This window comes from Botryllus schlosseri, chromosome 12, assembly GCF_051294905.1.
Source record: "Botryllus schlosseri isolate E-star chromosome 12, Bs_hap1, whole genome shotgun sequence".
NCBI classification, from domain to species: domain Eukaryota; kingdom Metazoa; phylum Chordata; class Ascidiacea; order Stolidobranchia; family Styelidae; genus Botryllus; species Botryllus schlosseri.
The window spans coordinates 11,470,964-11,494,108 of record NC_137247.1 but is presented as its reverse complement, the minus strand read 5'-3'; the positions used below and the strand labels follow the sequence as shown (position 1 = coordinate 11,494,108).

General features: G+C 41.9%; 2 protein-coding genes and 1 long non-coding RNA gene across 3 annotated transcripts; all 3 read left to right on the top strand.

Annotated features, from left to right (window-relative positions):
- Window positions 1–372: 372 nt before the first annotated feature.
- LOC145451904 (general transcription factor 3C polypeptide 5-like) lies at window positions 373–3,751 on the top strand. Its single transcript, XM_080330128.1, has one exon. It carries the CDS (start codon window positions 426–428, stop codon window positions 2,145–2,147), a length of 1,722 nt encoding a protein of 573 aa, XP_080186254.1. The 5' UTR covers window positions 373–425; the 3' UTR covers window positions 2,148–3,751.
- A 3,247-nt stretch (window positions 3,752–6,998) lies between these two features.
- On the top strand, window positions 6,999–9,042 carry LOC145451920 (uncharacterized). The gene is made up of 2 exons (XR_013919127.1): window positions 6,999–7,525; window positions 7,871–9,042. It is a non-coding gene; the product is annotated as an uncharacterized LOC145451920 (long non-coding RNA).
- Window positions 9,043–9,341: 299 nt separating this feature from the next.
- LOC145451906 (kelch-like protein 25) lies at window positions 9,342–21,142 on the top strand. The gene is made up of 2 exons (XM_080330130.1): window positions 9,342–9,699; window positions 18,434–21,142. The coding sequence occupies exon 2, from the start codon at window positions 18,489–18,491 to the stop codon at window positions 20,145–20,147; it is 1,659 nt and encodes a 552-aa protein (XP_080186256.1). The 5' UTR covers window positions 9,342–9,699; window positions 18,434–18,488; the 3' UTR covers window positions 20,148–21,142.
- Window positions 21,143–23,145: the final 2,003 nt, after the last annotated feature.

Sequence of the window (23,145 nt, the reverse complement as noted above, 5' to 3'; positions counted from 1 at the left end):
AACTCAACGTGCATGACATTGAAAGTGACTTGCTTTCATGGTTACCTGACACTGACAGTTACTTTATACTGAGAAGTCTGTTTACTTTTGCTGTATGCTCTACAATTGCTGTGCAGTGTGCAAATATATGTGTAGTTAAATGTGAATCTCTGCTTTAGTCCGTTTATATACACCTTCTTGCGTGGCCTATTACTTTATAGAAATGATGCCCCCTTTGTCGGTCGTAAGTGTGGTGTGTGGAGGAGCCCTAACCCGTATCAGCAACTATAGCATTGATTTTAGTCATGGTGATTGGTGAATAGAGCTATAAGTATTCTTCATGGCAAATGAACCTACGTAAAAAAAGTACAATACTTCAACATCCCACTTCATAATTTTTTTTATTGATTGCAGTATTCCATGCTTGCTTAATTCAAGGATTAAACATGGAGGCCACCTCTACCTGCGACAAAGTTATAAAATATAATTCGGACCGCAGTCTTGTGCTAGTGGAATATCCCGGCATCGTGCAGAATGTCGACAAAATGATTGAGACTTTAGGAGGGATGAAAAATATACAAGACACATACAAAATCCCAGACAAACGTATCGACCTTAGGTTTCGTCCGACTGACCCATGTTGCCACCCCGTGTGCGGTGACAGGACACCGACTACAAGTCTCTTACTTCGAGTGCGGAAGTATCGCAGAAAGAAAAAGGATAAATCGGCACCGGATGAGTTTCGTTACATTCCGGAAATCGTCGGTGTGATAGAGAACCAGTATAAATTCAACGTGCTCTGCGACTTTCAATATTTACCTCTATGCAATGACACAGAGAGCGATAAACTGGTCAATATGATTCCGAATCTGAAGATGAATGACTTGAATGGGGAGATATACACAAGAGAAACTCCATTATTTCTACCGCCACCCACGTTTAGTAGATTCGACCATCCTCAAGATGTGCTATTCCGTAAGCCGACTGAATACCGCGTTGGTCGACAGGTGGAACCAAATCCAAATCAAATATCCATTGCACGGCCCAAACGCTCTCATTATGCTCAATATATAAAATTTGAGGAGAAATGGACTCCACAAAAACCGTTATTATCGGCGACAGAGATGATAAAAAGGCAGCAGAATTACGAGGGTCTTTTGGCGGAGACAAAAAAGCTGTTTGAGGATCGGCCAATCTGGTCTAAAAACGCTCTGGTATTCCTCTTGAAAACAACTCACGAACGTCTGAAAAACATTCTACCTGTGGTCGCCTACTATTTCATCACCGGGCCTTGGAGGTCTCTATGGGTGAAGTTGGGTTACGATCCTCGAGTCCACCAAGAAGCCGCACGTTACCAGCTGCTGAACTTTAGAGTCCGAAAAGGGCTGAATAATCATGACATCCCGATTAAAGTAAAGAGAAGCACCTTGAATTACCGACTGCCGAATCTGAAACCTCGTAGTAAAGGGGCGAAGAACGTCGTGAGTAGTCTGCAAGAGCAAAAATGGCCGCCTCCTGATGACGGCACGCCGAGATATCACACCGAAGCAGTGTATCGCTACACGCCTGGCGTGCTGCCCGTGTATCGACAGATGTTTTACCAACACTGCGACATCAAACTACCGGAAGTTGAAGACATTCTGAAACAACATTTCGACCAACCGGCGCCTGCTTCCTGCGACTTAAAATCGGGCTGGCTCCAGGAAAAAACGGCCTCGAAAATCCGGGACCTTCTCACCAAAGACATTTACGAAACGATTTCATCTCAGAAACATGTCAGAGTCCGCGACATGAAACGGAGCAGGAGCAAGTGGAGCAAGAAAGTGGCGAAAGTACACCTCACGGCAGAGGACAGGAAGGATGCTCCGGAAAGCGAGCTTGTCGACAATTTCCACAGCTGGGGAATGCCGTCTGGGTCGTCTTCCGAGGATGAAATTGAAGACATGACTGGCGACGTTGTGTTTGAATACCCAGAAGAAGAATTGGATGAAGAGGAAATATCGGCTGAAGTCATTATGGACTCGAGTGTAAATGCAGGAGAGATGTCCATCGCGGCAGGTGGACTTGAGGATGTCGATGACGCCGATGATTTCATGGAAGGTTTTGATGCGTTTTCTTCTGAAATTGACGATCCCAACGAGGGCAACACCGCCACTGACATTGACTAGGATCCTCTTGTGATGTGCGAATAGAATCTAGACCAGGGGTGGGCAAACTACGGCCCGTGAGAGTCCAATGAAACTTTTTAAAAGTATTGATAAAATGCGTACTAAAAATCGAATTAATGCAGGGACCTGATTAACTTCTTGGTATATTTCACCATGATAATTCTGAGACAGTGCTTCTCAAACTGGTGGGCACGTCCCCCTTGGGGGCATCAAAGCATCTGAAGGGGGGCGTGAAGCTGAGCTCAACTGATCCAATTCATAGTTATTGCTCTGTATTTAGTCTGAATTACATTTTTGAAAATCTCTCATCCGCAGTCATAACCTTCCATGCCATCAAACTGCCCGTTAGGTTTGCTAGCATCCTGGTTGTGTTTTGTGATATGACGTTAACGGGGCGCGAAATCTTTCACCATCATAAGGGGGGGGGGGCGTGTCTTAGAAAGTTTAAAACCACTGATCCAAGGTAAATACTTGATGTCACAGCGTGATAGCTGCAACAAGATTGACATAAATTGGATCACAAGTGGGATTTCAGATTGGCCACTCCATTTTTAATTATTTCAGTGATGTGCTCATAAAAAAAACGATTGGGGCGTGTTTTCGGTAGATTCGTTGTCTGTATGCATAGATTTGGGGTATTTGTATTTTATCTACACATAGTAGAAGCGTGTTGGAAGCTAACATGGTTATGACGCTGTCAGCATCGTGTGTCCTGGAACTGAAACCAAAGTGGAATTAGTAAATCTATGAACAGATCGCTGCTCAAAGATTTAAATTTCAATCCTGCTCTAAGAATCGGGCCAACCAACTTTCATCTCTATAGTTTTGACAAATTGGTTATTGAGGTCCGCCAGCCTATGAAATCCCGCCACTCTATGTTTCTGACGCGTGTATGATATCATCAAAGCAATGTTTGGCTTGCTCTAAATAAGAACATATATTATTTCCATGTCCTCACCATATAATCGAATATCAATATTGCGTTTTGGTTTATAATCCCAATTTTATATAGTGCGGCCCGCGAATGGATTCAGATGTTGAATGCGGCCCGCGAGCTCAAAAGTCTGCCCACCTCAGGTCTAGACTGTTCTTCACATGTTTGAGGTGATGTCACATATGATATCGTTGATGTATATTGTCTGTTATGTTATGTGTAGGCCTATATTGAGAAGGAATGCGTTTTGATATTGACTGATGAAAAGATGTTCTCTGTATGACAGGGGAAATATTGTCTTGTTTCAGGAATTATAACCCATTATGATTATATGCGTTGTGCTTTGCTTACAATCATGGACATTGGACATACGTGCATGATTTTCACTGCCCATCTGTTTTACTTCTGTGTGTTGATGGTCATATTGTTAATGTAGCAGGAGTCAACTGTTTGTAGGCTGTCAAGCTGTTACTAATCACTCTTACCTGGTAATGAGTGGCCAGATATTGTATGTACAAATTTAATGCTTGTTGCCATGTCTCGGAAGTACTAAATTATAGATTTTTAAAGTTAGAGAGATTAATATTAGTACCTTTGTTACTTCCTTTTTGAATCTCGACCGATAGCATAGACCTGGACGGTGACTGTTCATTGTTTCTTACATTTCCAGCATTTGTTTTCAGTCTACTTAGATAACCTTACCCTGTCTCACGTGAGAAATGGATGTAGAAGCTGGTGTGGAAGATTTGGAACAGATCGACATCGACAAGTTTGTACAGTCGTCGCTGGTGCTTAGCCGGTTCAGCGCCTTTCGAAAAGAGGGATTATTTTGTGATTTTGACATCGTTGTCGACGGTGAAATAATTCCTGTGCACCGGAATGTGATTTGCGTGAATTCTAAATATTTTGAAGCAATGTTGACTCACGCCACTCTCGAAAGCGAAAAGGGAAGGGTGGAATTCAAAGAGATGGACAAGGAATCTGTTAAGACATGTATCGCTTTTATGTACGGTGAGCCTGTACGCACTTCAGGTTCTTGTGAAAGGAAATGGGCGCGACTCGTGCTGGTTGCTGATATGCTGCAGCTGGAAGAGCTTCTGGTGTCGATCATATCGTTTTTGTCGGTAAAATTGACCATCAAAACTCTCGGAGCGATATGCGATATTTCTATCGCCTTTTCTTTGCTTGACCTGAAACAGAAATGTGTCCGCTTCGCGGCGCGGAATTTCGAGGCCTTGACAAGATCGGATGAGTTGAAATGTCTGGACGTAGAAGTTTTGGACAGGCTTTTCGAAACCCATTATTCGGTAAGTGCCACGGAGTGTACGAAACTGGCAGCATTAATCTCTTGGACAAATGGGGATAAGGAAGCTCGAAGTGAAGCCTTTGCCGTTTTCCTCCGAAAACTAATCTTGTCAAATGTGAGGGCTGCGTATCTGCGTTATTTGATAGAGAATGAGCCACTTATCAAAGATTCCTTGTCAAACTTGACACTCGTTGCTCTTTCAATTATGGACAGCGTCGGGGTATCCTCAGCAAAGTATACCGAGGCTCAAGAAAGAAAAGGCGTGCTGGCTTTATTGGGTGGCCCAATGAAAAAAGGGAGGATTTTGAATAAAAATGGAGGGGTTCAAATTCAAGTTCAATTTCATTCATAAAAGTTCATCACGTCACAAGACTGCAATACAATGAATAATAGTGTGAGTGACTTTCTGCCCCTTGAGCCCAACTGTGCTTATTCCTATTCCAACTGGCTTTTGGATGTTTTATCATTGGTCTGGTAGTGCATTTATAATGAATATTTTAATGAATTTTCATATCAATGGTATCTTTTTGAACTATGGTGTCTGTTCACTGCTTCTCATCATGACTGTGACACTGTTATTACGCTAGTGGCAATTCCTCATTTGACTGTGTTTGCATTTTTTGTGTTGGGTGTTGTGCTCCATTGTTTATGGGCTTCTCGGCTATTGCCAATGGCACCCGCCTGTCTCTGCCTTGCGTTTATGTTTGCGAAATTGTAGTGGTGATTTCGTGATCTGGCATTGCAATATTCCTGAGATATTTCTCATCCATGCATAATGACATTGTGAGCATTGAAATCAAACAGGTAGGCCTACATTACGCTGATAATCAATACGGTATGTAGTTCATGTAAGATTTTACGTCTCACTGAATTCCTGTTTGAAATATGGGTTAAGTAGTGACAGTTTTTGTGCCGGTGGTGGTTGGTCAGAACTTAATGCATGCCTGCCTTGAGAAGTATACAAGTTCTTGGCTTTTCTATTATATAATGCTGTTATTACCCGGGCGTGATCTAGTTTACTGCATACAATTGCATTCCATTTGTGTACTGTACACGAACCCAAAAAAATGCTCCAAATTTGGCCTATAGCTTGCCCAAGTCAATGCTGTGGTCAGGTGCTACCATATTCTGCATTATGCTGAACATCGCTGAACCAAAGTACGAGAAAGCATTGAATGACCGATCCGTCAAATGCCTGTAGGCCTACTTTTGTGCAGTGTTTTCATATGTTTACTTCTACCTTATTGCATGTCCTGGTGGTTCGCACACTAGCAATAGTCGCTCTACTTTTCCGAATTTGTGTGTGGTTGTATCTGGTGCACATTTTCAAATACCACATTTGCTCTTACGCAGAAGTGTACTGCTGACAGCCAAGGCTGCGCATAATGATTCGAGTGTGAGAGATTCGTTCCAAGTACTAAACTAAAATTTGACGTCCTTTGCCACTAGGGGTCAATTTATGCAGGTCAGATTACAGAATTGCGGTAGATGAAGAATTGGCAAGGGTTACAGAGCAGAGGTAGAGATGATTGAAAATGAAGAATGGAAATTATAGAAATTATGCTGTGATTCACGCGCACAAGTGTAATTATAGTCCAGTGGTGCATTCAAGGCGTTCCGAAGAATATGCACAATGCAGTTATGCACAGTGCCCAGTACCGTGATCTTCTCGATCATGTCGAATTGAACGTTACCCGGAATCTGTTGGATATGTCTCATGAGTTTTTTGCTTATGACCCCCGTAGCACCAATGACTATCGGTACAATGTCTATTTTGCATCGCCACATTTTCTCGCATTCCATTTTAAGGTCTGCGTATTTCGATTATTGTTCTGGTTCCTTCTGTAGTATGTTGTGATCAGCTGGGACTGCCAGTTCAATGAATAAGCATTCTTTTTTAGTTTGATTATCACATTCAGGGATATATAGAACTCCGGGATGGCTGACTGCGTCAATTGCGTCATCGCGGTATTACCTAAGTGGGTCCAGATTCGCGCATTCAGTTTTGATTCACGTTACGGTCAGCCGCTTCATCTGTGTGTAATTTTAAGTTTTTGAGAGCGGTAGAGGCATCTAATATCCATGTTTATGTTATTATATAAAGCTAGAGGTTAACTAGGTTATGAGATGTTCAGGTATTCTGAAACTTTGCGGTATTAGCCCTATTCCTTCAGCAGCAATTTACCGGTATACCGGTACGGCCATCTACTCGCCTTCGGAATATCTCTGCTTCTGTAGTATCTTATGTAACATGATTTGCTGCGCTGATAATCGTGAGAAGATAACAAAATGTAGAATAATTTCCAACGTTAACATTGATATCCGCAGTATGATTTTGATTACGCCTTGCGGTATGTTTTTCATTTACGGCATGTTATGCGAATGTATGTCACCATCCAAGGCTGTACATTGCACAAGTACAAGTGTACATTTACACTGTGCCGTGTCAACTATGAAGGCGACCGTTAGGAGGGACTTTGTCAGTTAAGATCTTGTACTATAGATTAATATGTGAATATGCAGGTATAGTGCTGGCTGCTGGTATTGCAGGCTTACCGGTATTCCAGATCATTGCTGGATTATTCCTAGTAAGAATTGGAGCCACTGCAAGATTCAAGAGGAATTTCAATTGAGAATAACCAAACATTTGAATCTAATACAAACACAACACAACGCGTCAAGGTCTTTGCAGTTGTGTAAGTGTCCATAACAACTGTTGAATCCAATCTCTTGTTACAGATACTATTCATCAGTAACATGTCTGGTAAAACAAGGCAGGCATATGTTTGTTAATGAGCGGCACCTCAATGCTACAGTACTGGAATTATACTTCAACAGAAGTGCACTGTTGTGAACTACCAATGGCTGACTCCCAGTATATGGCCACAACATTTGTTGACCATTTGCTCTTACTGAGGCCATGAAGATGCCCACTCCCTTGAATGGATAAGCCAACACAATCGTCAGGACACGAGACGACCCTGAGATACGGCCTGTCTTTACCATATAAACACTTATAGCCTATAGGCTATAGGCCTGTACGATGGAGGAAGAGAAAACTCTGAAGATTGCTTTCAATTTGCAAGGTTTAGTCAAATCGTTGCAATAACGCATGGACCTCTCCTCAGTCGGCCCAAGGTAAGTTTGGCTGATTCTAGTGATACGTTATTACATGAGCGATTTACATTAATCTTGATGTGGTTAAAGTAGTCTGCATTGCTACTCAAGTAACAGTCGTATTCCCGAGCGTACTGGTATTTAAACTTCCTTAAGTAGCTGTAAAGTGAAATGCCTGCAAGGTACTTAAGTTTGGAGATGGCTGCTTCAGAATTACAAGATGTATCTTCGAAAATAGGCAACAACTACTTGAGTACTGCAATGAAGTAGAAGTTCTTCACTACTGACCAACTCTGCATACATCTATATATATTCTTAAGGTTAATTTGTGTCTCTAAATACATCATTTGTTTATTTTTGTTGCAGATTCCGGAAAAACAAACGCGATGTTCCAGCATTTGCATCACGTCAACAGTGGATATCCTGATATATTATACTGGGCACATTCCATTGAAATCTTGGCAAAGATGGCCACGATTTGAATATTTGGATCTCGTGCCTCCTCACCGAGATGATTTTTTTACATGGAATCATCTATCGCTCTATCGGAAAATCTGCAAGACAATGATACTGAATATTTCTCAACTGAAAAATGGCATTGAAATGCTTCAGGAGGCCCATTCGTGATGTACCGTTAAGCCATGGTGGCAATTTCTTCACTGCGGTCATGAAACTATTTCTCGGTGAACAAAATATCAGCTGAATTCAACAACTGGGTCTACCGAATGCTTCTTGAATTGATAATGATATGTACCAAACTTCTACCCGAGGCTACATTTGAACCTGAAGAGAAGTATCAATGGTGTGTTGATTTCTTGATCAACTTTCATTGAGTGACATAGAAGCTGACAATGCTGCTATCACAATTTCGAGTCCTTACAGGCCGTGCTATCTTTTTGTTATTGGAAATGCTCCATGGCAGGGGTGCTTTTAAAACAAACGGTGTTTGAAATACTATGTTTAAAACATGCTTTAAACAGTGTTTTAAACAAAGGCCTTTTAAAAAAAATTCTTCCAACGTTGTAAAATTATGCCATAATTGTGTAAATACTTTCTAAAATACGTGTTATATGAGCCTACGGACGATTACCACCCGATATAGCCGACTAATATCGATATGGGATGGCTGGAACCCTCGAAATAGTCGGTTCAACGGCAATAGCACAGATATTTCGTCAAAGGAGCTATATTTACACTATATTTGCAATTGTCAATGTCAATCCAATATGACGTCACTATTGAATATTCTTGACGTCATGGCTTAAAAAAAGTATATTTTATACAAGGGCCTGGTTTTGAATATGTTTGTTTTAAATGCAACCCTATACTCCATGGTAATTGTCGGTTAACGCGAATTGAAACGGTTGATTTAATCAATCCTATTACCCCCCCCCCCCCCATCCCAGCTGCAAGGTTTCCGACAATGGCTTGTAAATAGGTAGAAGACGCTGATATTATTCGTTATTCACTCTGTTATTTATGGCCTGATGCAGATTATATGATGTGTAGAAATTAAACACATTCATGATTTACTGAAATTCAGAGTTGTGATAGTTTACTTGGTTGGCTATACAGCAGTGTTGAACTTTACTAGGTTGGCTATACAGCAGTAAGGTTGTGATAATGGAAGAATGTCTAGCTTAACTAACTATTCCGCAAAAGGTTGAGGATCGTTATTCTAGAAACAGCTGTATTGCTAGCTTGCAGAAAAGTGGATATTTCGAGGCAGATTGCAGGTAACTTTCTGGACCTACTTAGGTAATGGCCAAAATGAAGTCAGCCATCCCGGAGTTCTATATATCCCTGATCACATTATTATTGTTATTGTTTAATGAAATTCCTTGCCTTACCCCTACTGTATAACATTTTCTTTGTGTAGGCTATTTGTAATCTAGTTATATATTTGTTTACTACACCACATCTTTGATCAGAAATGGATCAACATGCTGGTGTTGAAGATTTTGAAGGAATCCCCACTAGTTCATTTGCCACTGGTGTTCGACCATTTCAGTGCCTTCCGCAATGACGAATTATTGTGCGATTTTGACATTTTCGTCAATGGTCACACGATCCCGGTTCATCAAAATCTGATTTGCGCAAACTCAAAATATTTCGTGTCCAGTCCATGTTGACGCACCACCACCGAGAAAGAAAACAAGAATGTTGAATTGAATGAGTTGGACAAGGATTCCGTGGTGAGATGAATCGCTTTTATTTACGGTGGGCCTGTCCTTACTTGCAAAAGCAAATGAGCGCATAAATCAGCATGTCCCTAGATTCATTAGAACACCCTCGGTGAAAAGCGCACCCTCAACTCATCCGCTCAAGATTGATGCATAACAATCAAAGGCCATAAATTCTGCAATTGGCAAACACTTGTTGGATAGTCCCGCCTGTGCGACGACAGATTTTGCATACCCGAAAAGGGTTGTTCACACTTTCATTTCTGCGCCTTGGAGTCGACTTTTATCAAAATACACCAGCCAAGGCTGTGTCAACAAAAAGAGTTCGTGTATCATCTAAAAATAGTACACTGAACGCTCTCGTTTTTGACATGTTATGCTGGGGACTTCATATTTTGTGCTACGATTGTTGATATACGATGTTCTTTTGAATTCTCTACTAGTTGCTGACGATTACCCCTGACGAGTGTCTGCCGAAAATATTAGGGTTCATTTCAATATGAATATACTATTCAATTGTATATTGAAGTTCTGTACCTCCAAGAAACTGTTCAAAAGCAAATGAGCACGACTTGTGCGTGCGGCTGACATGCTGCAGAATGATGAACTTCTTAAACGCTTGTTTCATATTTGGAGGTGGAATTGACTGTCATAATTCTTTGCGCAATATATGCGCTTGCCGTTACCGATTCATTGAGTGATCTGTACCGCAAATGCGTTCAATTTGCGACGGTCAACTTCAAATCCTTGTCGAAGTCGCAGAATTTTTCAACAGTTTCAAGTTGTTCAATACGAGCCTTGGAGCATATGAAACTGGAAGAACTAATTGATTGATTGGGCGAATTGGGATAAGAAAGTTCGAAGCGAAGCTTTCACCGCTTGCCTAAAAAAACTCGGCCTGTCGAAAGTTAATATGTCGTATTGGTGTTATATAGTTGAGAACGAACCACTGGTTGAAGATGGCTTTGAGAATTTTAGACAAGTGAGAAAGAAAGAAACGTACTGCTTGTGTACTGTGGAGAATCCAATAGAATGCATCTCACATGTGGTGCACTTCGAGGAAGATGCATTCTTTAAATGTTTTTCTTGCCTGCGCATAGATTCGTGCTGTGTGTTATGTCATGTATGTAGTGTGCATATTGATCTTCGAGGCACTGGTGGTCCGGTGGAATCGAACAAATCGCAGTATGGTTTCCTTTCCATACTACCTGGTAGAGCGTCCGGAACAGGGCTGTGGAGTCGGTAAATTTTACCACCGACTCCGGCTCCACACATTTTCAATATACCGACTCCGACTCCCGAGTCTTTAAACGTACCGACTCCTGGGTCTTTAAACGTACCGACTCTGACTCCGACTCCCGACTCCGACTCCAGCATTATTACCAATTTAATTCGAAAAGTTTATGCCACATTGTCGGTTGAATGACTATCATACAACCATTAAAAATATGCAAACATATGATTAACGGTGACATGCTAAATTGTTTAATTGTTACACAGATCGAATTATCCACTATGTAATTAACATGAAAGAAAGATTTGTTAAATATCCTTTATTTTTCAAGTTTTTATAACATGGACTCTCTAATATCCTGAAATGTATGAATCATTCAAATATGGCGGATATCCAATCCTGTATAATAAAAATGTAGATAAAAAATTCAAGTGTAGCTCTTGTGTATGAGTCGTCAGCAACTAATAAAGAGTTTGAACTTACTAATTTTGCCATTGCACACTATCCTGATTACCATCACACACACTCTTACTACTAATAGACATTGGTCATAAATGGAATTTAGTTAAGTAGTCAAAGACCATATAGCCTATGTCTAGTCTACATGTACTGAATCAAGTATTCGAGGATTGGGACTTGCAGTCTTTCTTAATCATTTGTTCGACCCAAACAGCTAAGCTACACTACAAATATTTTTAATTTTGTCAAGTGGGAAGCATCGTTTGGTTAGATTTACATCATTTTTACAATTTTACAAAACCATCCGATGCATTTGCTCAGCCACAGTATCACGGTATAATTGCAATCATTCCATTCCAATCATCAATTCCATCAATATGGACTGCATCGCGGAAACGCATATTGCGATTTCCTTCCCCTGTGCAACTGAGTTGTAATTTGCAAGTAATGTCTAATTTTATCTATATCAGCTGTGGGCAAATTTCTCGGCCAAAGGGACACATGAGATTTACTAACCATTGCGCGGGCAACTGGAATGTTGATAACCTTTTTATAGTCGTCCGATAGGAGCGAACCGAATTAGGTAACATTGCAAACAAGACTTATAGTAATACGCTCTAAAATTGATAACAATATGTCATGCAACTGTGCAGTGCGCAATCAGGCCCTGGTCGCGCCAAGAGAGAAATTTTTTGCAAGATAATGACTGAATTATATCAATAAATATGTTGCTAATACATTGAGGGTCGCATCTGTATACCACTGGGCTCATTTGGCAAGGACAGGATTATTCGACGTTTAGACATATCAAAATCGACGTTATCAGTGAACATGCCTCTATCATTTTGTTCAAATGTTTTGTCGACGATCTCGCTGCGAATGCACAAGCGAAGCCGCATGTTGGACGACACATTATCTCCTAATTGCGAATATAGTTGCGAATATAGTTAGACTCAATTCTGTGAATAATATGCATTTATAATTTTCAGAGGGGGCCTAAATACTGAATGCAAGAAATCAAGTGACAATGAATCATGCGAAGCACCGAGAAAAATTTCAAGTCAAATAAATCTGCTATGAAATATTCTACTTTATGGTCAAATTATGAAGATCTGGGATAAATGTTGCTGGCCCCTGGATACGTCAATGTGTCAGAACTGTTGTTTTAGTCATCATCAATTTTCGCGGTCATGCTAATCAAATTTTTGTTGGCCTTGCAATTGTACCTGATGTCATAAATTATTTCGAGAATTACCTCGCAGGCCACACCTAACCTGCGTGCCACGGGCTGGCCGCACCTGATCTGTATAGTTATTAATAACAGTGATTGGTGGTACATAAAAATTCTATTGAAAATACTTTGAAAGCAAATGTTTTCGTGATAGAGAAGTTGGAGTCGGAGTCGAAGTCAAGGTCATTCTCACAAACTCCGACTCCATTCAGTATTTTCCCCTCGACTCCGACTCCAGCAATTATAGTTTTCACGACTTCGACTCCATCAAGCGAAAATTACCCCGACTCCGACTCCACAGCCCTGGTCCGGAATTGTGTGTTTATGTAAATTTATTGGTCTTGCACATGAATAGAATGAGGCTTAAAACCGCTTGCTTACCCATGTTGCTTGTTTGGCCGCATAGATGCGTGCATATGATTCACTGAGAGTAAAAATATGGAATGACTTTCATCCTATATTTGTGTTGACCAGATGAAATCTCCACTTCCCAATGATGATGCGTTAGTTGTATTATTTCGGTACTAAGGTGATTGACGGAATTGATGGAAGATATAGATAAACAGTTTCGACCAGGGGTTCTCAACCGGGGGTCCACGAAACCTCTAAACTGCAAAATGGTTGATAACCTTGTTTCCTTTACCTTTCATGTGTGGCACACCATGATCCTATGCAGCACCATGTTAGCAAATGCGAGTTTAAAACCGAATCTTGATGAGTATTTCACGACAAGACATAACACTCAGGCAGTGGTTCGTTGCCGGGGACCCACCGACCCTTTCGGGGCCGTGTGCAGGTTACAGGGCAGTCCACTGTAAAGTGAGGGAATAATTAGGAGGTTTGTAAACGAGTCATAAGTCAATCTCACTATCACGGTTTTGACTCGAGTCATTTTCAATTCACCTCCGAGTCGAGTCCAAATGAGTGAGTAGAGGGTCGAGTCCGAGTCATAGTGTTGTGACTCGAGTCCGGGTCCAAGTCATTGTGTCTACTATTCAGTTTTGAGTTCAATCCGGTTCAACCCATTTTTTAAAAACTTTGCTCCAGTGATATGGAATGGCTCGCATTCATAATATCGTAATGCTCCTCAGTCCTATCAGTTTCTGGCCCAATTTTCCAAGTATCAGGACTGGTAGACGAAATACCGATATCTGGTGACTTTACTATTTTTCGAAGTTACAGGGAAATGTCTGTCTTGGCCGTCCTAGTCTCGAGTCATATCACTTGATTCAAGTCATGCACAATGACTCGAGTACAAGTCGAGTGAATACGCAAATTGACTCGAGTCAAGTCATTTTACGCATCTGAAAAAATAACTCGAGTCAATACAACCTCAATAATCAGCATTGATCAATTGGTGACAAGGCTGCCTGGAATATCTAGAACCAGTGTTGGGATGACTCGAGTCATGACTTGACTCGAGTCACCTCTTTCGCATGACTTGACTTGACTCGAGTCACTTTGCTAAAATGACTTGACTTGACTTGACTCGGCGTATCAGAAATGTGGATTGACTCGTGACTCGGAGCAAAATTCACGAGTCAATTTCAAGTCATCAAGTAACCGGTGTGGATAAAAATCACTGTATCTTGCATATATTCGGATTGTTCGCGAAACGCTGGTGTAACCCGTGAGAGCGATGAATAATCATTCAAATATTGTGCGTTTCACTAAGTCTCGATTGATCTCTCACAAATAAATTGACCGCAAACGAAGTAATTGAAGCTTACAGCTTACGTTGTCGTAACTTGAGTACTAAATTTATAAAATAGCGAAATGTCTATTTCTGTTCTCTGTTTTTACCTTAAACAAACCAAACCTTCAATCATCTTGAAATTGAATATAGTTTATATAGTTCTCAATCATTGGCGCAGGCTCGAATTGTATCATCAATTTGTAAATGGGTAATGTGTTGCATCTTATAATTATGTTTTTCTGTTCTCTATTTTGGCTGGTAACTATAAACTGAGGCTATGCAAATACGTAGTTTAACAGTTCTACGTATATGTGAGTGATACAGCGTCTTCTTGCGAGTATATTTAACTCTGTATTCGTTCATCGGTCGGAAGTAATGACCACTCAATCTGTATTTCAGACAGCTAGCAAATTGCAATGACGTAATAATGCATCATACTTCGAAAAGGCAACTTGCCTTAAAATGTGACTTGACTCGTGACTTGACTTGACTTGACTCGACTTGACTCGAGTCACCTCCAAAAATCGTGTGACTTGACTTGAGTCACCTTTGAAAATCGATTGACTTGACTTGACTCGAGTCAAAATGTGCATTGACTCGAAATGACTCGTGACTGGAAGGTAGTGACTTGATCTCAACACTGTCTAGAACAGGGGTTCTCAACCTGGGGGGCGCGCCCCCCTTGGGGGGCGCGGGAGGCTCTCAGGGGGGTCGCGAGAAATTGACAAAGTCACTATAGGGGGGGCGCGAGAAATTGACAAAGTCAGTATAAATTGTACGTGTCCGAACATGTGTTTCACATCCATTATGAGAAGACGATTAATGAAGATGAAATTTATTACATATTCAAGAAAGCTTGCAAAATACAAACTCTAGCAACCGCGCTCAACGGAGTATAGTCTGAGTTCAACTTGATTTGAGCAAATTTTTGAAATTCTTTGGAGATATAGAGAGCAATTCCCATGTGTAAGTCATTCATTGCTTGATAGCTTTGACAGTAGCCTAAAGCTTGGCGCGCTGGGCAGCTCTTGTTAGTAGCTTGCGAACTGCACTGCCTAAGACAGACTTAGATGCAACATTGGTTGCCCGGTTTCGCCCTCAATTAGGCTATAAATCAACACAATTTAATTAATTTCCAAAACTGATCAAATTTAGCTTGGCAGGACAGAACGACGCCTTGATCTCTGTACTCACGACCAGCATCAGGATTAGTCTCAGGGTGACCTACCTTGAAATTAATGGATGTCTTGTTCAATGTTTTTTGTTATTTTCAAACAAGTTTGGAGAAATTTGTCATGTAAAAGACTCAACAACTGGAATGCCGATTCAAAATTGGCGTAAGATATACCTTATGTATACTATTAGATCAGGGGTGGGCAGCCTGCGGCCGTAGAAGGGAATTTGAGCGGCGGTCGACGCCTAATTCAATTAGTAGGCTATATGTTGGCGGCCGTAGACATGCAAATTGCAATTACGAATTGACTCCCGCATTTTCGAGAGATTTTAATTCATCTTGAAATTTTCTTCGCCCTCCGCGCAATTCAACAAGACTTCATTTTTCGATTTTAATGCAGTAGCGCCCGTCTTAATCTGAGCCGGAATGGGAATTGGCAAGAAATAACAATTCGTTCGTAGCCCTGAAAAATTTTCGCGCTCCGCGCGACAATATGCACCTCCCGGCAACTATTCATAACATTACCACTCGTGATTTCGTTGCGTACAATAGGCCATTGTGAAAAGTAGAATAGTCCGGAGTTCACCGGGAATAGATATGGACAGTTTACCATAGGAATTTTGTGTCCAGATCGTTCATTGCGGCTATGCCCTGGAATGCGGCCTTACGCTACCCCGTACATAAGTAATCGAAATGCGGCTATGATTATCAAAAACGTTGCCCACCTCTGTATTAGATGATGTGCTCTTTTTGACATGACGATAAATGCAAGGAGGGTCAGGGGGGGGGCGCGATTTTTTTGACCATCTCTAAGGGGGGCGCGAGTCAAAAAAGGTTGAGAACCACTGGTCTAGAACTAGAGTCTATGAGTTCTAGTTATCCCTGCTGCTGCACCACGAAACCCACTACTGGAGGGACCTAGGTTGGAAGGCGGCTCCAAAAATTATTCACTAAATCAGCATCAAATAAAAGTATTTTCAGACAGATTTTTTAACTTTGCGCCTTCGTTGTAGCCTACTACTGTTTTTGCTTGTAATGACGCAAAGCAAAATATACCTCTCCGCTTAAGTAATAAAAGATAACATATTTAATTACATATATCTATAGCAGGGGTCGCCAAGTCAAAACGGGTCGTGGGCCACTTTTCAAACGCCCGCGGGCCGCATAAATTCAATATCAATATAAAGTGGGCAACCACGTTTTAAAACTCTACGTCAGTACAACGCTGTTCTACCTAACACAGGCAATGGGTATAATGACCACAAAAAAGTAATATTTTATTAAAGGAATAAAAATACAACAAAGTATCACTGTGATCAATTTCATTTTATTTTAAACTGCGAGCTGTGCACGATACCTAGAAACTCTTTTTGGGGCTAGCGAGATACGTAACTAGCTGAAAGACCATCCCCACTTGAAGCTTAATCTTGTGGGTAAGCCATAAGCCAGTGGTTCTCAAACCTTTTTTGATATGCCCCCCTATATGATACTGAAAAATTTCTCGCCCCTTTATCGTCATATCACAAAATGCATTCATAATGCTGGCTATCCGAACGGATTGTTTGATGGTATGGAAGGTTATGAATGTTGACGAGAGAATTTTATAATATGAATTCCGGATTATACACAGAGCACTAGCTATAACTATGAATTCGAGGAAAATCGCGCCAAGCGCGAAAATTTTTTAGTTGAACACAGCTCCACGGCCCCTTCAGATGCTTTCACGCCCCCATATGGGGGACGTACCCTCAGTCTTAGAACCACTTCCCTAAGCAGTTTTCTAGGCGTCTCGGTATTGGAAGTGTTTAAGCTATTGCACGTCAATTTCAGAATTTCAAAATGTTTTCTTAGCTTTCTTCCGAAATCTCAAATCATGTCGCGGGTAGGGCTGGGCAATATCGAGTACCTGGGTGATTCGATTCTGAATCACGTATTCTGCTTCGAGTCGAGTAATCGAGTATCGCTCATTATGACGTCATTACCGAATGTATAATGTCAAAGTACAAATATATACAAAGAGTATAATGCCCGTTATCCATCACATTAAAGATACTTTGGTCTTTTTTAGACCAGACCGATTTTATTGCACTTATTGACAATGTTGTGAATGAGCATGACTTTCAGAAATGTGATTTTTCCAGTAACGTTCGTAGTTCGTAGCTTTGTCCTATTATATGTATTGTATGCTACGTTACGGCCAGTCAAGGTTTCAACAGTGAAAATTAGTATCGAACTATAATTCTCGTTGATAAATTAACTTTCAGTGGCGAGGAGAGTATAATTTCAGTACTCGAAAAATTCGTATTTTACTACTCAACTCGAATCATTATGCCCAGCCCTAGTCGCGGGCCGCAAAATATGACCTGGCGGGCCGCGTGTTGGTGACCCCTGATCTATAGCATACTTTTATTGTGTTCACCAGAGGACAGTGGTTCTGGATCAGTAGGATGCAAACCACTGCTCTAATCCTTGCTGTGACACTGATGCAATTCTTCTTCTTGCCGTCTTTGAGCACTGTCTTCGCTGTTCAATTCTGTAAACAATGTTGGATGTTGTAAGTGTTTTATGTGTAGAATGGAAAATTGAGACGTCATCCTCTTCCAGTGAAACATTTTTGAGAGTTCCGAACATTACTAACTATCGATATTAGCAGACCTGGTCAGTGAAGAAGTAGCCAACTAGTTTTCGAAGTAACCTACTAAAAGTAGGATTTTGTGTACTTGCACTGTGGTTATAACTTTAGACTGCATTTACTTCAATTTACCAATTTTTATAGCCAAAACCAGACCTAGAATACTTACTTTCCAAATTACTTGGAAATAACTTGCAGTAAAAATTTACAGCTTGACTAATGATGGCTACTGCCTGTTGAATGTAGATGTTAATGAACGTACCCGTGGATATTGACAGGCGATTTTTTTTTCTATGACGTTTCTTTCTTTTATTTCACAGTCCGCTTATTTAGCTTGCCGCACCTCAGCCCACCACATCACATTCCTGATTAGAAATGGATCTTGAAGCGCCCGTTGAAGATTTAGATGTAATGGCGATCGACAAAAGCTGCCATTCCTCATCATTGTATCACCGTCTAAACGCGCTTCGAAAAAAAGGATCCTCGTGCAATTTCGACATCATTGTCGGTGGCGATAAGATCCCGGTCCATAAATTTGTGATATCCGCGAAGTCTAAATATTTCCGAGCAATCTTGATGCGTGGCAGTGTGAGGCAGGTTGAATTAAAAAATACAGATAAAGACTCGGTGATAATGTGCGTCGCTTACATGTATGGCGAGCCGGTGAGTGCTTGTAAAAGCAAATGGGCCGGGCTAGCGCACGCTGCTGACATGCTCGGGATAGACATGCTTCTGAAATCAATCGTTTCGTATCTAGAGAGGAAATTGACTGACGAGACTTTTAGCGTGATAAGCTCGCTAGCATCGACCAATTCTTTGCACGGCCTGAGACGAAAGTGCGTGGAATTTGCGACGTCTCATTTCATATACTTGTCAGATATGGAGGAGTTGCATCATCTCGACGCTGAATTTTTGGAAGAGCTTTTCAGCACCGAGCTGCGCGCTTCGGAATGCAGTAAACTCATGTCTCTGCTCGACTGGACGGACCATAATACGAAACAGCGGCACGAAACTTTTAACTCTTGCTTCCGAAAGCTCGACCTGTCGAAAGTCGCAATGTCGTTTCGTCGTTTTCTGCTCGATAATGAACCGCTTATTAAGGACTCCTTGCCGAACTTGAGACTGATGACCGTATCGCTACTTAACAGTGCCGGGATACAGTCGGAAAACGTTATCGAAAGCCCAGAAAAAAACGGTATACTCCTGTACAACGGGAAATCGATTGGAGCGTATCAGTTCTCGTGCGTTTCACGGGAGACGCAGCCTTTTCGTGTTGCCCTTCCGACGCGCGAATTCTCGGCCGTGTACCTACCCGGATATATCTACTGTTTCGCTCAACAGGCCGTGTTTCAAATCAGCATCGCCACTCCCGGTAAGTTTTCCAACGCAGTTGAAAAATGTAAAATGCAATACGATCACGGCGTTCAGCCTACCGTAGTCTCAGACGGCCGGTACATATACGCGGTATTAGGCTCGCGATGCGGGCACGAAAGCTGCATCGAGCAATACAATCCGATCGCGGACATGTGGCGGTGTCTGACCCGGGGCGGGGGCCTGTCCTGCCACGCCTGTGTTTTTTTGGATGGAAAAATCTTTTGCGTAGGAGGCGCGATCAACGGTCGGCCGGTCGCATTCGTGCATTCATACCGTGTGGATGGCAATTCTTGGACGGAACACCAATCCCTGCCGGTTCCGAGAAGGTCATGCGCGGCGGCTGTATTAGGGCAGTCCATTTATGTGATCGGTGGGCGCGAGAATGTGGACGAGCCGACTAACACAAATTTAGTTTTTGATACCAGGACCGATGCGTGGTCAGGCATAGCGCCCATGCTCAATAACAGGAGAGGGTGCGGCGCGTTTTCCATTCTCGGAGACATATATGTTTGTGGGGGATGTGTGGGGGACGTGCCCGCATTTAGCCTCATCGAGCGCTACAATGTTTCGAGTAACATGTGGGAAGAGATTGAGACACCGTTTTCATCTGACTTTGATGTAATTTGCTCCACTGCCGTCGTGTTACCTTGCAGTCACTGATTCGGTTGGTCATATTCCATTGTCTTCTCTGTCCGCTACTATTATTGCATGTGACGATTATTCACGTTGGAAAAGGTCTTCGATTCCTTTTGTTTAATCATCAGATCTGATTTTCACTTCTCTTGACTTCTCGAAGTAGTTTGCCGATGTTTTCTTTTGAATATGATAATGTGTGTAATATATCTGTGAATAATATGATAACATTGCCTACGATACTGTGACATAGGTTGCATTTGTAATGCAGGTACGGTCGATACTTGATGCGGTGTTGTTTCTTGTCAACTTTTGCCTGTTTTGATACCTTTTCGAACCATAGCAGTTGTTTTGTTTGCATTGCACCATACTGACTGGGTGCGATTCCTCTCATGACTGTGCTTGTGCAGTGTGCACATTCTTTCTTGAGCATTATACATTTGAATTGTACTGTCTTCGTAGCTGTTTGTCGAATTTTCATATGTATGTTGTTGCGTAGGTTTTGGATTGATTGGCAGAAGTCCACTCATTATAGGCTTTCCACCTATTGCTATTCCCCTGCAACTGTGTATTAAATTCAAATATTCGTATTATAATATTCCTAACCCTAAGGTGTTTCCTGGTCTCTTGGCTTTAAGAGATTTAAATCCTATAAAGCTGAGATGTTCAAATGTTTCGAGGCCCGGTCAAGATTTGGTGTGGTCAAATTGGCACATTTTTTTTTGTTATGATATTCTGAGCATCGAACATAAACCTAGTTGAATTCTCATTTTTTATTTCAACTATCAATTGCACAAAGCATGACTAACGGAACTATAGGAATAATTCCTGGCCGCTATGACCTTGTCCTGTTCGTTACAGGTTTGGCTGTGGCTGTTACTTTATTGGTTTTTATGTACACTTATTATTACAAATACACAATAAACGCTGCTGACCTCATGTACTTCGACCACTGTATAGTATGTATTTTCTGCCTCAGCTTCTCATGTTCTTTTTATGTCAATCTTGGAATCTACCTATTTTACAAAACTAGTTATCGTAGCCTATATCTTATCTGAATTGTCTCTGTGGTACTGTCACAAATTTACCTTAAAAAGTGGTTACAACTGTAAAGTGATTTCCTACGATGAACATGAAAAATTCGCTGATGTCAACAGGCCAGATTACAAACCTAATGAGCTGGATTCGGCTAACAGTGCCGGATTCTTTCTGACAGATTTTTCTTTTATCACATTAACCTAATCCACCATATATCCAATCAAAAATGCATGTAGCTACCACTGTTGATGGTTTAGATGTAATCACACTCAACAAGGCATATCATTCGTCGCTGATGCTTCAACAGTTTGGCGCTTTTCGGCAGGAGGGTTTATTTTGTGATTTTAACATCGTCGTCGACGTACACAAATTCCCGGTTCACCAAATTGTGATTTGCGCAAACTCGATGTATTTTCGAGCCATGCTCACGCACAGCACCATCGAAAAGGAGAAGAGAGAGGTGGAATTGAAAGGGCTAGACGAAGAGTCTGTGGCGACGTGCATCGCGTTCATGTACGGCGAGCAGGTGTGCACTTGTGAAAGCAAATGCGCACTACTCCTGCGCGCCACCGACATGCTACAGATTGACGAACTTCTAAAAACGCTCATTTTTTATATATGCGGAAAATTGACCGTCGAGACTCTCAATGAGATACACAAACTTGCCACGACCCATTTCTTGCGTCCTCTGCAATACAATTGCCTGGAATTCGCGGCGTTGAATTTTGAATCCTTGTCGAAATCGGACGAGTTCAAATGTCTCGACGCGGAATTTTGCGCTGTTCTTTTCCGCAATAGGGTGAACGCTCTTCCCTGCACTAAGCTCAAAGCGTTGATAAACTGGGCGAGTGTTGATCCTCAGTGTCGTGCGAAGGCTTTCTCCTCTATCCTTCAAAGCATGGACTTGCTACAAGTGAACATGCCATACCTACGGTACTTACTGGAGAACGAGCCGTTGATCAGGGACGCCGAGCCGAATTACAGGCGCGTTAGCTCTACAATTTTCGACAGAGCCGGAGTATTGGCATACAGCTACCCCAAGAATGACGGAGTGAATGGTCTGATTGTGTACCTCGGACAATTGAACAAGATGCACATTATTGGTTGCGACAACTGGGAGTTCGACGCTATCAATATTCCCACCCCGGTGGGTCCTTGCTTCTCGCTCGCGGCTCTGTGTGATTACATCTACGTATTCACGCACCGGTCCGTCTTTCAAATCAATATCGACACGGGCACTGACGTTCCTGCAGTACGTGAAGGGAAGAATTCGCGGTACGACCATGGCCCCCGTCCTGTTGTTGTTGCCGATCACTGTCGCATTTATGTCGTCGAAGGCAGAAAATGTAGTGACGAAAGCTGCATCGAAGAATACAATCAGTTTACGGACACGTGGATATATCTAACTCGTGGTAAGGGGTTCGTTCACCACGCCTCTGTGCTTTTCGATAACAAAATTTTCTGCATAGGAGGCGTGATCGCCGACACTATGATCTCGTCTGTGCTGGCGTATCACTTGATTGAAAATACTTGGCTGGAATATCCGTCCCTGCCTAATCCCAGAATGTCAAGTGCTGCGGCCGCTTTCGACAAGTCCATTTACATTATAGGCGGGCGAGAGTCGTTAGATGGTGCACTCGCTACAAATTTAGTTCTCGACACTAAAACCAAAGTTTGGTCTAGTATCGCGCCGATGTTTAACACTAGGGAAGGGTGCAGCGCGTTTAACGTTATGGATGACATATACGTTTGCGGCGGTTGCGATGCGTCCAAAGGCAACCAAATGGAATGCTATGATCCTTCGGAAAACGAATGGTTGGAAGTACTGATGCCTTACTCGGACTTTAAAATACTGTGTGCGGCCGCCATTGCGTTGCCGATAACTATCAGCTAGGGCTGGGCGCAGTAATTCGAGTCAAGTGATAAGAGTCTGTTCTTTCGAGTAATGGATATTTACGCTGTTGGCATCAAAGAGTTTTTTTGGTCG

Coding starts and splice junctions, on each gene's coding strand:
- LOC145451906 (XM_080330130.1), top strand. CDS start 18,489: ATGGATCTTGAAGCGCCCGTTGAAGATTTAGATGTAATGGCGATCGAC.
- LOC145451904 (XM_080330128.1), top strand. CDS start 426: ATGGAGGCCACCTCTACCTGCGACAAAGTTATAAAATATAATTCGGAC.